General features: G+C 41.6%; 1 protein-coding gene across 9 annotated transcripts in view; it reads right to left on the bottom strand.

Annotated features, from left to right (window-relative positions):
* EEA1 (early endosome antigen 1) overlaps positions 1-16,165 on the bottom strand; it is a 127,817-nt gene extending 111,652 nt beyond the window's left edge. For 5 of the 9 annotated variants that reach the window (XR_005586839.1, XR_005586840.1, XR_005586841.1 and 2 more), the window contains exons 1-2: positions 15,802-16,165; positions 2,195-2,287 (exon numbers count right to left, since the gene is read on the bottom strand). Coding sequence is in view for 4 of the 9 variants with exons in the window: in XM_039496798.1 (XP_039352732.1) it covers positions 2,195-2,287; positions 15,802-15,879 (171 nt within the window). In the remaining 5 variants the exon portion in view is untranslated. Of the gene's footprint in view, positions 1-2,194; positions 2,288-14,071; positions 14,194-15,801 lie in introns of those variants that run through there. The other 4 variants (XM_039496805.1, XM_039496825.1, XM_039496836.1 and 1 more) reach the window with 3 other exon arrangements.
* Between the last annotated feature and the right edge of the window lie 652 nt (positions 16,166-16,817).

The following is a 16,817-nucleotide window of genomic DNA, read 5'->3' as shown; positions in this document are numbered from 1 at the left end:
GATCTCTAGGAAATTTTCCTGGAGGCACCTGCCAATCCTCTGCCGAAGGTTCCTTGGCAGAAATGCTTTGTTTCTTCCCCGCTGTAGGAAACTCTGTCACACCAATCGGCAATCACTTGTGCAGGGACTAAACCGACACACAGACAAGCAGCATAGGGACCTGGTCTGAAGCCGCAAGAATGCCAGAGATGCACCCGTGCATCCTTGTATACCCTCAGGAGTGAGATATCGGCTTCAATTTCCCCCACCTGTGGAAAATGGTGGCAGAATTTATAATAGCGTCCCTAGTCGCTTGCAGTGATCCTCTTAAAAAGCCACATAGACTCTTTGTCCCATCTTGGACCTTCCCCCCATGCTGGGACAAACTCACCATGTTTAGGGCACTCGATGAGCTGTATGCTTGCCAAGGGAGAGAGAGTGAGAAAGAGGTGTAATGATTCAATGCTGTGAGTGCCTCTGTTTATTGCTGCCTCTGTTTATTACTTCTTGTGCTTCTGCAGACGTGCCCTTCAGGGGAACCCCTTTACACACCAACACAGCACCTCCACCAGATAAGGAGGCAACACAGGAGGAGTAAAGAGGACATGTTTAGGGAGGTGTGCTCGTCAGACACCACAGATATTGAGCACAGGGCACGAAGAAAGACAATTGATGAAAAATTGGAAATAGATAGCCTGGGGAGGAAGCATGGCTAGGAATGTATTTTAGTGGGCCAGGAGCAAATGATAAAACTGATGGAAGACCAGAGATGTTGCAGTCAGAACACGTGTGCTCACCTTCCCCTGCAGCCTATACAGAACTGCGTGCCATGACCGTCCCACACTCCCCACACACATTCTTTGCATCTCGCAGTAACCCTTTCACACTACCCCTTTGGATAGGTTCCCTAAGGACATCTGGACTTATACACAACTATGAGAGCTTCCATTAAGGGAGTGCTCCTCAGTGTCATGTCCCTTGTATGACATGGGATAGCTACCCACAGTGCACTGCTCTCTTTCTCTATGCTAGAGCACCAACTGAGGACACACTCTGCTGACACAAGTTGTGTGAACATGCACAAGTGCTGTAATTATAGCAGTTTATGATCATCGGCATAACTTGCGTTGATTTAATTCTGTAGTGTAGACATAGCCTACATAGATCCCCAGATCTTCTGTTGGGCCCAGGTTATTATCTCCATTCAGATCTTACAATGCTCTGGGTTGGGAGATTTAGAAAGATAAACCTGCCTGCCTGGAACAGAATGAATGATCCACTGGGACCCTCAATTCCATATAATACTAGATGATCGGACGGGATTATAATGAGAGGCAGGTGTCATACAATGGGTCTGGCTCTGATGGGTATGGGCAGCAGATCACAATGTACATGTAAAGAAGGATTACAGGAAGGGAACATTTTAAGCCAGTTGGGTAGGAGACCACAACAGATTTTTAGGTTAGATACTGTAAATATCTGAACTTTCTGAGATTCACCTATCATTAACTTAGACTCTTCAACACAAAGGAACCATACTTTATTGTAGTGATTAAATTCACCACTGTATTTAACTACATGCCCACAGGGAATTTCAAACATACTGTATTACAGGAACAATCCAGTCTGCCACTAGTTACTGCATTAGTCAACTTATTTAGGCATTTCTTAAGACAACTAGAGAGTAGCTTGAAAAAACAAGTGATGAATGAGCCCTATGCCTGAGTTCTTCATCAGTTCTCAGAGCAACCTGACTGCATAAAAATGCAGACACCACACAATGCTTTAGCAATTTTTCTTGATGTATCTGAAGCATATTACACCAATATGCAGGTTCTTTTTTATATCAAATGTAGAATCACTGATGCCTCACCCAAATTCACAGGATCATGTCACTTTACTCAAAGTTCTGAGATGAAATTATTTCATATTAGCAACATATTTTATATAGTTCTTGTTCACATTTAACCATATATATGCTGACATTTCACTATAAAGCCTATTGAGAATACGTCTGCTCATTTTAAGCTAGAAAACTTCACAAATTCAACTCACTAATTCATGCATGCTATGAAACATTTGTTAATTTTCTGGTACAACACATTTCCATGCATTTGCCCATTTACACAGATTATGTCTAATCAAAGTCCCTCTCAAAAGAGAGGTGAATCAGATGCCAAGATGCCTAGTCCCATATATTGTTATCCTACCGTACCTCTGAAGTGCTTTCATTGTTCACATCCACTGCATTTCCTGGGGCTGCAGACGAATCCGAATCTGAGCTCTGCGACCCAACTCTGCCTGGAGTCTGAAACGGAAGAAATATAAATTTTATTAAACTGAGTTTGAAGTCTATGTTGCAAAAAGGAATGCCTTGTAAACTGAACAAACTGATAAGCATACTGCATAGTCAATGCAACAGTGTACAATCCAAAATTACTGCCAAGCCCTTACATCATCACTTGAGTAAAGAGTGTTTATTAGAAAGATCAATACACAACAATATAAAAGAATTTTCAACTAGCAATAATCACACCTCAGATTAACCCTAATACATAAAGAACTACGCCAAACTGCACTTATTATCATTCAAATTACAGCTAAATACAGTTAAATGGTTATTCAATAGAAAAATCCTAGAAATTAAAATTTTGCCTCTTAAGATATTAAATAAATACTAACATACTCCTCTTCAGACTGTGGAGTTTTGTTAACTAAAACAACAACGTTTTTATACTTGTCAGATTATTCAGTAGAAAAGCTGACAAAAGTAGGCCCATTGATAAGGTAGTAAGTAAATAAAAATATATTACTTTACAAATCACCAAATTTCAATATAGAGGATAAGTAGAAAACTAAAGTTAAAACTGCTTCATAGATCAAACTTCCAATTAAATTAGACTAGCTTATTCAACAAGGAATCCTATAAAATTAAGTTGTATATTTTCATTTGCTTCCAGTATATGCTTCTTTCCAAATTACAGTTTCAAACCAGTAAACAAATTAAGTAAACACTACTTCATTCAAAGTCTCATGAAACAGATTCAGGTTACTAATCCTCAGCTAATTCATCCTACTTTTCAGCAAGAGATTCATTTTTCTTTCTCTTATCTACTTCAAAAGTTCCACTGCTTCATCAGAATCATAAAAGAAAGTTAACATCCTCAACAAGGCAAACTTTGGCAAGGAAAGTTATTGAAACAGCCAATCAAGAAAACAAAAATTCTTCCATAGCATAACATTTTTCTCCCTCTTAAATTCTGTGTGGGTCCAGATTGTTCTGAAAAAACGGGGATTTGTTTACTCTTATAATAAAATTTTACTTTTGGTCTCTGAACCACTGACCATCAATCACTCCCAATCTAGAACCAACTCAAAGTTTACTTTAAGAATTCCATTGACAGGGTTAGAACCCAAATAAAGTACTGATGTTGTAATTTTGTGGGCAATCTGGAAATATTTTTGATCTTATATAAGGTATTCACACTTTCTGCATACAGAATTTTAAAATAAAGGGAGAGAGCTACAGGAATAAGCTTTGTCTACATACTTCAGAAACGGAAATATCATAACAGTATTTGTCTTGGAAAAAAATTCCAAAATCTTAAAATTTAAACAAAACAATAAATAACCCTTTATAAAGATGCCTCTAAATGTAATTTTCTCCCTTAGTTTGAAATTGAAGTATAGATTCTATTTGTGTTTATAAATAATATTCTATATCTTTTTTCCCCACCAGGATTACATCATCTAATTACTGTACTGCTCCTAACATACAGTACACCTTAAAGAAGTCTTTGAAGACCAAACAGGATGAGGAGAGTGGTTGTGGGAGAAGGAAATTAGCTGAATGCACTCCACCTAACAGAGGTGGGCAATGGTGACCATGACAAGAGATAGGAGAAGAGAGAACCTCTTCTTGTTGCATCCTCCCCCTTCAGTTGTTGCTGAAATGGCCACTGCTACAAGTTTATCCGTTTTGTGTACTGTTTGTTACTCAGTCTATTTGCTGGAAATATGAAAGAAGACAAAAAACAACATGGGAGAACAATATAGTCTCATTCTAGCTATAAAATTATTAGAGTGCAGTAACATCCATAATATGGTAGAAGATTTCCAACCACAGATGATCATATAGCCCCTACCTCTAAGAATTTATAATCTAAAAGGCAAAAAATGGATCAAAGGTGGAAGAAAGGAATATGATATATGAACACGATTTATACATCAAGGTGGTGCCTGGCACTTATGTTGGTATTTCTCATAACTTATTTTTTTACATTGTATCAGCTACCATCTATTGCTTTCTTACCAACCAGTTAATTTCCAATAGACTTCACAACAGAGGGGAAGGGATAGCTCAGTGGTTTGAGCATTAGCCTACTAAACACAGGGTTGTGAGTTCAATCCTTGAAGGGGCCGCTTAGGGATCTGGGGCAAAATCAGTACTTGGTTCTGCTAGTGAAGGCAGGGGGCTGGACTCGATGACCTTTCAGGGTCCCTTCCAACTCTATGAGATAGGTATATCTCCATATATTTTATATTTAACAGAAGTAAGTCTTGGGATCGGATTTAAATATTAGATCAGTATAAACACAGAAAGGGCATTCCACAGGTAGGGAGTAGGATGGAAGAATATACAGAGACTGTTATAGGAAAGCAAGGTATCAAGGCTAGCAACACTGGTGAAATGAAGAGGGCAGGGAGCAACGCAAAAAATGAGATCAGACAAGTAGGGCAGGGCAAAGGTATCATGCACGGCCCTGAAGGAAGTGACAAAAGCTTCACGTGGCAGATAAGCTGCAGTTCATAACACAATAGCACCTACAAGTTATGAACAATGCTACATATTCATCTGTACCAGCAGACAATGTTCTTTATAGTAACTAATATATCTTTTAAATAAAGTTCTGCTAACATGTGGAGATTCAGTGGAGGAATTCAAAGTGGGGAGCAGTGTGATAAGAACAGTTCAGAGAAGAGGGGTTAGGTATATTACATTGGGAAAGTAATGGGCAAGATACTCAAGGAGGGCTAAGTTGCTGACATCATTGCTTTCTAGAAAGGTATGAAATATCCACCAGCAAAGGGAGCAGGAAAGTCTCCTGATACTCCCGGGGAGACACCTCATGCATACGAATATTAGCACAAGATTAAATGATACAATATGTGATGTAAGAGCATTTGTATATGTTTAAGACACTAATTACCCTTTCCTTTCTTAATGACAAATAGCTTCTAACTCACATCCACACCCTATGAGCTACACCTACATCTACAATCAGTCAATAATCAACCTTCAGGTCAAACTACTGCAATACTTTTATGTTTGAAGCATATGTCTACCAAGTGAAGATCTAGAAACTTACTAATAAATTTTACCAGATTTCACCTAAATATAACTCTTCCTCGACTAATGTCCAAAAAGCCTAACTGCCAGGTTGAGAGACTTAGGGCTTGGCTACACTTATGGTTTGCAGCGCTGGTAGTTTGCAGCGCTGGTCATCCAGCTGTGTAGGAACAGCGCTGGTGTGTGGCCACACTCACAGCTACCAGCGCTGGTGTGTGGCCACATTTGCAACATTTGCAGCGCTGTTAGGAGTGCTGCATTATGGGCAGCTATCCCAGCGTTCAAGTGGCAACAACGTGCTTTTCAAAAGAGGGGGGTGGAGGGTGGTGTACTGTGACAGGGAGCGGGGAAGAGAGAGAGAGTGGATTTTTGGAGCCAACACTGTGTCTTAGTTTCCTGGATTGAAAAATCACAAAATGTTCACGAGCCCTTAGTCTTAATTACAAACAGCCTGCCTCCAACGCTGTTTCTCTGTCAAGCAAACATTCACTCCCTGCCTCTCATTTGATCGTTCACAGCCAGGTACAGATAGCCCCTGTTTGCTGTGATCAGTGTTTGTTTTTTAGATAAGCAGTTCAACGGGAGAGTTCACAACAAAACAAAGAGAGGCTGCATAACAAAACAGAGAGTAATTTAGTTAAAAGCTTTCTGGGATATCTCCTTATTCCCTGGAGGCCAATAAAAGCGCTGGTGTGTATCCACACTTGATGAGCAGCGCTGGATCACCAGCGCTGCAATCGCTACACCCCAACCTGGCCAGGTGTACAGCCAGCGCTGCAGCCAGGGAGTTGCAGCGCTGGATGTGCCTTGCAGGTGTGGACGGTTACTAATTGCAGCGCTGGAAAGCCTCTACCAGCGCTGCAACTTGCAAGTGTAACCAAGCCCTTAGTAATTCTCTCCCCAGAGCAAAGAGATCTGAGAACAAGAACAGACTTGCCTAAATTTGGGCTCCTAGAATCAGCTGTGCTGCAGTAAAGGGAACAGAGGGTACAGGCATAGAAGCACTGACTCCAGTGTTCCAAAAAACCTTCTGATAGGGATTTCTGAACCACACCCAAATCTCATGTTGTGGTAATAAGCTCTAATACACCAACTGTTTAAGTATGACTATTCCTGAAGTTCTAGATGACAGAGGTGAGGAAATGCCACTAATAAAGAACTGGTGAAGGAACAGTGTGTCCAAACGGGAGCAACTTGTACGGGAAATTATTATTGCCTAACTTGAACCTTAGGTATCTCATGTGCATTAGCCTTCTTGATATGGTGAAGGATGCATCCTGAGTGTTCAACTCCAAAGCAATCTTGCGAACAGAAGGAAATTATGTTACTATATGAAATTTTGTTTTATTCAAACATTTGTTGAGATCAGCATTGGACACAGATCCCCTTTTTTTCATGGGAATGAAAAAGCAATGAGAGTAAAAACCTGTAATCTAAAACTAAAAGATCCTAGCACCCACTTTATTGTTCCTAGTTGGAAAAAGGGAGGACTTCACATGAGATGGATGTGGGAGAAGGAGATTTAGGTTTTTATCAGAAGTAGAGGTGGAACCATTTTTTATAACCAAGAACCCAATGGCCCATAGTAATAGCCCTTCAAACTGTAAAGTACAACAAAATGGAGTCCTCAACAGCATGGATGAGGGGGACCAATGGAAAAGGCTCTCTGTATTTGACCAGCAAAATTGCTACTTGGACCCAGATGTTAACAATGGGTCTGATTGTCCATTCATACTGGTGTAAACAAGAAGTAGCTCTGCTGACGTCAATGGAGTTACACTTGCATAGGCAAGAGGATAAGCAAGCCCAAATGTCATCATGGGTGTTGAGCAAGATTGGTATTGGCACTCCTTAGGCTATTGATCCCTCTGAGATTGACACCCATAAGATCTGTAGGGTCTAATAGTCAGGATATGATTCTATGTGAGACTAACGTGAAAAGGAGAGGGGCTTTGAACTAGTTATGTATGTGAGCATTTTTAAATGGCTAACATCCAAGTAGTGGGCAATAATCCTTGGCTCCATTAATGTGCTCTAGGTTTCATCTGTTTTTGAACTAATGAAATCAGGACTTTGAAAAAGGACAGTCATACTGCTCCCAGCACCTGTGTGTTATCCAGAGAGGAAAAAAATGAAAGATTCCAGTGGGAAGAGAGAAGAAATCTCTTCAATTATAATAAAGAATTTATTTCCTGTAATACACACAAAATACTAGATGTTGTACATAAAATAAAGGAAAGCATGGTCCCCTCCCCAAAGAGCTTACAGGAATAAAATGTTGCCTGTTCCACCTACTCCTATTGCAAAATTTCATCTCTAATGTGCACATATCCAGACGAAAGACGTATCTATCTTAGACAAGTGGGATGAAGAATACTGCATCTTGTTATTACTCTACTTCTCTTCACCTTGAAACTCTATGAATTTGAGGCAGAAGCACCTTGCCACACAGTACATGAGCTGTGGCCATGCTCAACAAAGGTTATGCCCAGACATCATTCTTGTACCCCCCTCCCCCCCGCACTGAGGAACCCCAAAGAAGATATATGCATGTTCACACTGATGGAGAGGCTCAGATACTAATTTTTTCTCCCATAGAGAAACAACAACTTCAGATTGTCAGATCAGCTGTTTAGCCCATTTTTTTGGGGAAGGGAATTCTTAGAACCACAAGCTCAACTCTGAGGATAATGGAGAGACTTTCCTACAGGCCCTAACAACTGAGAAACTTTAATTCTCAAAACCTCAGATCCAGTTAGGTTCCCGTCTGTTCAAATGTCTCCAGTACACAATTTATCCCAAGTGGTAATAGATCTTTCTGATACAAAGAAAGCGTCTCAACTAAGGGATGTATCTTTTCTGGACCTCTTGCAATGAAAGCAGGTCTTTGGTTCCATCTTTCAGAACCTAAAATTCAAAGAATGCTCCTTCATGTACTTTAGCAGTGAAGCCTTAGAATAGAAAGATGGAAGTACAGAAAAATGAGCAAACTCGCTAGCCTTGGCAGTGATGCAAGACGACTATTCTGCAGCCCACCTACATAGGAGGAAAGAAAAGGATAGTAGGAGGGTGGACACTTTTAGATCCACACTTCTGGAACATGTGCGTCTGCATCAGAGTAGGGATCTGCTGAAGCAACTAATGATAAAGAAAATGTTATTTTCTTTCCATTGTAAATTCTTACATAATGTTACTGTACACGGTTAAACAGCTGCCATGCTTCACCCCAGAGATGTCTACATTTCAACAGGAGTTATGCATATTAAATATTGATAGCTTGTAAAACACAAATTGCTTTAAAGCATTTGGCCCTGCAAATGCATGGTTATTGCAATGTTCAGGATGAAAGGTGCTATATAATGTAAGATGTTATTACTGCTTGCTTGATTAAAGTCACTGCTTTATGAAATACCTTAGGTGTGCTATAGTCACACTGAAATGCACTGCAGGACATGTCTTATTCCTGGTGTTATGCAAATACTAGCCAAAGTTATGAAACAATAATGGTAAAATCTTTTTAACCTTTTGAAAGTAAAATGCTTACTTAAAACAGACATAGTTCCAGCCTACAACACAGGAAAGAGCATGCTACAAAGGGGTTTGTGTGTGCTTTTAAAAAAAAAAAATTAACCTTCAAAATCTGGAGAAACGTACATGTCCATTAGCAATATAGCAGAGACAAACTACTTAGTATCATAAAAAAATTAAATGCAAATTTTGTAGGCTATTGTGAAGACGCTGAAACCTCAAAATCAATCCACAGTACAATTTTTAAAATTACAGTGTACATGGACTTTATCGGTCAATTCGAGAACGAATCTTTTTAACTGATCTTTTCATTATTAAATATTTATGAATACATACATTTAGTTTAGGCTTCAAGCATAAACAGTGCTGTACCATGCACTCTGAACATCACAGTGTATACGCACAGCTTTATAAGTATGGTTTATACTATATAACCCAGAAGAGGGTAGAAGGCTGATGCCCTTTTTAGTTTTCTTGTATGTTTGTCTTTTAATTATTCACTCCTGGATAAATTTCTGTGGTGTGGGTAGGAGGGAGAGAAAAGCTATCTACATAAAATATACACAGAACTATTACAAACACTTTTACAAGATTAAAATTCTGAAGTATGGTTAGCGCTGGAAAAATGATTATGTAAAACTAGCACCTTCTTATTCAACAGATCTGCTTCCTGTGATCCTGAGTCATAATTGTTTATTTTAACTACAAGTACAAGTTTACTACTGTTCGCACTGTAGAGCCAATACAGCTGCTGAAAAACAAGGTTAACTACACAGTATTTTTCATATATCATCGAAACTAGAAGCTAACCAAATGCAGAAACATCACCACCACCACCACCAAAGAAAACAAGGGAAAGAGAACAGTTTTCTTTTTGAAAATCAGGTGATGCTTTACATATATTTACTTATTTATTTTAAATTTGGAAACCTAATACATTTGATGAAATCACTAAGAATATAAATATGGGTTCCCACGATGTCACTTTTACAGTCACGTCTCTGTGCATCGCTGTACTTGAATTTATCAGCAGTGCCATTTAAAACATTTTTCAAATTAGTTTTAACTCAACCTCTTTAAAAATAAATGAAAAACAATATTATGAACATGAAGTTACACAATTTTCCCAGCAGAGATTTAAATACAGCATAAGGCTTCTATTGTTCAATCATTCTGAATTCCCTAACAAATATTAAATGCAAGAATCAAAATATAAACAGACAGCACTGCTTGTTTAAGTCTCTGCTCCTGAACAATTTTCAGGACATTAGCTTTGTTCCTTTCTTTTACTAGTTGTGTGTGCTATTTTTAAAAGAAGAAGAAGCAGCCTATTCACAAACTAATTTTTCCTTCAGAATTTTAGTGAGAAAGTACTATTTTCAAGTTATGAAAAGGTAATTTCACATTTCAAACTAACATTACATAAGATCATTCCAAGCCCTCAGTACATCAGTTTTTAGCCACTGAAATTAATTACAAAATACTATTAAACTAATTCACATGCTAGAAACACTGTGTACTGTATAATATTATTATTTACTTATTTTGAAGAATGCCAGCTGCTTTACAGACAAGTAAAATGAAACAGCTCCTGCCTCAAAGGACAAAGTCTTCAGCCCCCATCTTGCAATGAGATCCATGCAGGCAGAACCTTGCATCCACATGGAGACCCAATGAAGTCAATGGGGCTCCATACGAATGCAAGGGTCCATCTATCCAAACCTGATTGCAGGAACGGAGCCTAATAATATATAAAAAACAGATAAGTCACAGGATGCAACACACAACAGATGACTAAGTCATTATATTCAACACATCATCTTGGTTAAAAAAAGAGGAGGGGAGTGAAAAAAGACATGCATCCCTGATTGGTTATGCCAACTTCAAAAATTAAAATGAGCTACAATGAATAGTAATCAGTATTCTGTTTATTTTCTATTATCAAAAAAATTGAAAGGATACTTTACAAAGAAAAAGATCACAATTGTGAATGAAATGAAAACAGTGCTTTTGCAGCTTCAGTTGCTGCTGTCTTATAATTGCTATGCAAAGTGAAAGGTTATAAAGGTGGAGATTTCCCTATGTTACACACTTTCAGGATTCATGATATACTATTAGTCGTGACTACCTGTTGGCTGAGGAAGAACATTAACTGAATTCAAGTTATGGCCACAAAGAAAAAAATATTACAAATATACCTGTTTCAGTGACTGCAAAATGTGTGTAATTTTCTTCATTATTAACAAAATGTGTACAAATATCACACACTTAAAAGCATAGAAGAAACCAATACATGCTTTAAATTATTCATTTCAGAACATATCATCTCACTTTTTAAAGTTTATACTCCTAGTATGTATTCATACAATCTAAGCACAAAATTATGGATAGTTATTAACTTCAGTGCAAGTCAAGAGTCTTCCTCATATTTTGTCAACTCAAGGGCCCTACCAAATTCATGGTCCACTTTGGTCAATTTCATGGCCAGGTTTTTTTTAAATTAGTCAATTTCAAGTTTTCATTTGTTTACATCTGAAATTTCAGGTGTTCTAACCATGGAGGTACCAACTAAAAAAGGAGTGGGGGGGGGGTCCATAAAGCTATTGTAGGAAGATTGTGGGATTACCACCCTTACTTCTGCCCTTCAGAGCTAGCCAGCAACCCAGCTCTAAAGCCAGGACCATCACCAGCAGCAGCACAGAAAAGCGGGGGTGGGTGTTACCATATGTCCAGTTTTCCCAGCAGCATGGATGGCTGACAGCTGGAGCTGCAGCCTCTGGGGGGGGGGGGGGTGAGAGAGAGAGAGAGAGAGAGAGAGTTCAAGCCACAGCCTCTCCCCATCGGGGAGGGGGACAGCTCAAGTCAAGCAGGTTCCTGTAGCACGGACAGGTTCCCAGAGGTGGGTCTGACCCACTCCAGGAGTGGCCCATGGAGGAAGTCTTGTCTCTCCCCAACCCCTCCTGCGACCAGCAGCTGGAGTGCTGCACAGGGTAGGAGCCCCAGCTGGGCATCAGATTTCATGGTCTGTGATGCATTTTTCATTACCATGAATTTGGTAGGGCCCTAATCATATACCAGGAGCTGCTTCTAATGTGACCCATGAATACAACTGTTTGTATAATTTTAACAATTTTCTGTTAAAGGGACCCTGTGAACTTAATCATATGTTGTAAGCAAACATTTCTTTATCTATGTTACTAATAACAAAGAAAAAGAAAGGTTTTTAAAGTTCACATAGTCACTATGCCTCGTTTATATTTTGTATTTCCTTCTACTTAAACAATAAAAATGAATGAAATCAGTTTCATTTTTGAAGACGACAAGGGAATGTTTATTTGTTTAAAAACAACGGTCTTTGCTGAAATTTTTAAAATGTGGGAACATTTATATTTGCCTTAGATTTTATAAAAGATCATGTTAATTAAATTTATATTTTGGGCCACATTTCCAACAACTGTGTAAGTTTTTCTAAAAAGTAGATCATTTCTCAGGATCAATTAAAAAAAACTAATGTTAATAATACCTAAAATGATCAGCACCGGAAGTAAAGTTTCCCTGTTTTTTGCTGTTACCTTATTAATTCTTTGGGAAGTCATATTTCAGGCAGGAAACTATTCCTTGTAAACAGTAACTTTTAAATAAGCAAAGGGAAAAACTCTGATTGATTAGAAACTATGGCAGAAATACAGTCTGAGGCACAAGAAAAATCAGTCACCCCACACTTCAAAGTACACCAATATGTACACAGATATCCTTCCTTCCCACAAATAACAAGGATTTATCATTGTTGCAAGACATGTTCCTTACATAGAGTATTATTAGAACAACTTCAAAAGCCTTCAAACCCTTTCACAAATATGCTTGTGAAAACAGGCAATTTTCAAAGCTGGTGTCAAATACCAAAGTTGGCTATTTTCACCACTTATACATGACTAAGTTCTACATGACACTGACATTGCAAGAAAGTTATGTAGGAATTAGAGCACACCCTTTCAACTAGCTGGGTGACTCAACTCTATTCTGTACATCCCAATGCTGAACACTAAAGATGAAGGCATCCCCTTTGCACTTTGAACCAGTTATCCAACTCCAGTGGAAACCAAATGTTTTTGACAACCATGTTTGTCATCTATGTTTTGTTGCACATTAATATTGCATGGTCAACATCCACGTAAACCACAGCCTATTAGGGCAGATAACACAACAACATAGTAGCAAGGTAAACAGTTGAGATTTTTTTTTAAAGGCAGATGAGGAGGGCAGAAGGAGAGACAGGGTTCAGAATCAAATAGCACAAGTTGATTTTTAAACCTATCTAAAGTTACACAGGAACCAATTCCTAAAATAGGAGACAGCTGGCTGGTAGTTTTTGGTGTCCTGGCTTGCATTTGTATTTCAATTGACTTTACAGTTTATTTATTAATCAGAGTCCAGAGGGGAGTAGGATGGAAATATACTACCCAGGATTACTATGGGTCTGAGTTACAGAATCTGTGTGACTTGAGTTTATTTTGATCTTCCGTGAGTGTGTGAGCATATAATGGCTCAGAGAGCTTCAGAGGGAGATGTAAGAAATGAATGTTTAATAACACAAGACTTAGGAGAGTGAGTAATGTCTCCCAACCCCAGCAGACACACCTCCCTGCCAGAGAGCCCTGCCATTAACCCTCTCCTGACGCCAGAACGGGCCTCCAGCCCAGCATCAGGCGGACACCACCTAGCGCAGCTGGAGTCAGGTGGAGAGGAGCTGGGTCCTGGGCCTGCATCCCCCCGCTCCCTCCCTCCACTGCATTCCCTAGGCTCGGCCTGCACCAGGCGGGGCAGAAACAATCCGGGGCACAAGAGGGGGCCCTGCCCACCCAGGCTGTGTGTTCGGGGCGGGGGCAGACTGGGGGCACTGCCTGGATCCTGCCTGGCACTGGACGCTGGGGAGACGGGAGAGAGGAAACACCCCCCGCCCCCGGCCGTACAGCCGGCCCCACAGCTGGGGGGGAGGAGGGCCCTGTCTAGCAGGGAATGTGCTTCTTCCTCCCGCCTCCCCCACGAAGGGGCAGGGCGGGGGCCCGCAGGCAGCCGGGCCTGGGGAGGCAGCAGCGCGGGGCGGGGGCTGCCATGCGGCCACGCGCGCCCCCTGCCCTGACCCGACCCGCCGCCGCCGGCAGCGGAGCCGCCTCCCCACGCGGCTGCCCGGGCCGGCCGCTGTCACTCGCTTACCCGCTGCAAAATCCGCCTCAACATGGCTACGGCGGCCCGGTCCCGCCGGCTGCCTGCGGACGCGGCGCCGGGGTGGGGGCACCCGCTCTCCGCGCCGCCCGGCCCGCGCGCTCGGTGACAGCGGGGGCTGCCCGCCGGGAGGAGGAGCCGCCGCCGCAGCAGCAGCAGCAGCCGAGGGGCGGGACGGCGGCGCCAGCCTCCGCCACTGACGGGCGGCCGCTGGGCGGGGAGCCCGGCCGGCTCCGGCCTAGGGGAGGGGCCTCTCCCCAGCCTAGGCCGCGCTCCCTCCACCCACCCCGCTTGGGTTTGCCAGCCCGGGCCCTGTGGGGTGACCCCCCATCGCTTCCTTCGGCCCGGACTGGGGATCAGGCTGTCGCCCCCCAGGACATTCAGCAACAACTAGCTGGGCCGGGCCAGAGTGGACGCTGCACTGCAGGTGCTTGCAGGGCTGGGGCTGCCCTGTTAGGCCCAGACAAACCGAGGAGCTGGGCGAGCTGGTAATCGCTTTTATTGGGCCCACCCACTTCTGTTGCGAGCCAGGCCAGAAGAGCTCCGTCAGCTCCAAAGCCTGGCTCTCCCAGCAGCAGAAATGGGCCAATACAAGCTATTATCCAACCCACCGTGTCTGGCTAGGACTAAGGACATAGGACAAAAGGGGGAGTGAAGCAGGACAGGAGAGTGGCATCTGCCCGGAGCCTGCTCTCATTAAGCCAGTTGGAGCTATTAATAAACTTCCTGTTTAAAACACTGGTTCCCAGGACCATACCTAGTATATCCATGGCTATAAATGCTCTGGACATACTGAAATAGTTACCCCAAACAGTACCATGAGGACATCCTGAACTGTTGCAGAGACTAGTGAGACAATCAACTATCCTGCAATGGATGACTGAGGAATGAATTTTCTCACTTAAGCACAATTCAAAAAAGTTAAACATGCACTTAAATCCCATTCACTGAGATTTAAACTTGTGCTTAAGTGTTCAGTGACTGGGGATGTTTTTTCTGGGCCAAATCCTGGTCCTAATGGATTCAATGACAAACTACCACTGACATGCAAAGAACCAGGATTGTCTTAAAGGTAGAAAATGCAGTTGTAACCCAGAGAGAATTTGGATGCAAAGATGACCAGCCTTGAATCTGTTAGGTTACAGCAGGGGTAGGCAACCTATGGCACGTGTGCCAAAAGCAGCACGCGAGCTGATTTTCAGTGGCATTCACACTGCTCGGGTCCTAGCCACCAGTTCGGAGGGCTCTGCATTTTAATTTAATTTTAAATGACACTTCTTAAACATTTTAAAAATCTTATTTACTTTACATACAACAATGTTTAGTTATATATAATACTTATAGAAAGAGACCTTCTAAAAACATTAAAATATATTACTGGCACGTGAAATCTTAAATTAGAGTGAATAAATGAAGACTTTGCACACCACTTCTGAAAGGTTACCGACCCCTGGGTTACAGGATTGATAGACCACCAGCTCCTAAAGAAAGATAAAGTTGTAAGACTATTTCATAGTATGATAATTTAGTTAAGAAATTAGTATTTATTTATAATAGATATAATAGATGTTTTTACCTCCTGTGTTTTTCATTATTTTTAAACTGCTTCTTTAACATGGTTTGATAATTACTTTTGAGAGCTTTGTTGTTATTTCCTTTTCTACATCTGTAAATAGTCCAGATTTTTTTTGTACTTGCAAATAAATTTGCTCTTCACTTACCTGATGGTTGCTGTCTTTTATCTCTGAAGCAGCAAATGGGAAAGCAAGGAAATCTAATTCTAGTTTAACTGCTTCCATGCATACTGCTAAACACTTGAGAGAGAATTTGAGAAGTTACACCATAGTCCAGAGTCTGTTATTCAAGAAAAGTGTTAATGTGGTAGCACATTCTCTAGCTTGTAACTAATCTCTCTCAAATAAAATCTTTGTTTCAATTGCTAATAGGCCTTTACTGGAGACAGTAAAAGCTACAATGAAAGTCGAATTGCTGTCTTTACTATAAAATTTTTGATGTTGCTTTAGTTACATCATTAATACTCTGTCTCTTGCTCTGTATACAATACTGCTGTTCTCCCAGCCAGGAGCTTTGCAACCAGTGAAAATGCTGTGGCATTCCATGATGTCACAAATGGGACTGGGAGGGAAGTTTAGAATATTCTGTGTCTAACTTTTGTCACGGTTACTTCTCCCTGGGCCCAATCCTGCATAATGCTGAACACTAGGGTGACCATACATCCCATTTTGGCCCAGACAGTCCCTTTTTTAAGCCCTGTCCTAGCCATCCTGACTTTTTTTCCAAAAGGAGGCATTTGTCCGGTTTGCTCTTGATGGTTTGATCAGTTGGCAAGAGCAAATGGGACAAATGCTCACTTTTGTAAAAAAAGTAGGGTGTGGTGTGGAAGAAGGTGCTGGGGAGAAGCGGAGATGCCGGCCCCTTGCAGCGGGGGAGGTAGGGCTGGGAGAGAGAGCAAGCATTCCAGCATGCAAGGCCTCACCACAGTGTTCCAGCCATGGGCAACAGCCTTGCACCGGAGGTGGGGGGGGGGAAGAGGGGCCCACAGGGAGCGACAGGCAACAGCATTGTGGGGGGCCTCAGGTGAGCAGCTGGGGGCAGGGCCGGTGCAACCATTTAGGCGACACTGGCATTTGGGGGGCGCCATTTTCTTTGGCAGCAACCGCGGCGGCCGGATCTTCGGCCACCCCGGTTGCCGCCGGCATTTCGGTGGCGGGAGCTG

This window comes from Mauremys reevesii, linkage group 1, assembly GCF_016161935.1.
Source record: "Mauremys reevesii isolate NIE-2019 linkage group 1, ASM1616193v1, whole genome shotgun sequence".
Taxonomy (NCBI): domain Eukaryota; kingdom Metazoa; phylum Chordata; order Testudines; family Geoemydidae; genus Mauremys; species Mauremys reevesii.
The sequence above is the reverse complement of the archived record's forward strand: the minus strand, read 5'-3'. Positions and strand labels throughout refer to the sequence as shown.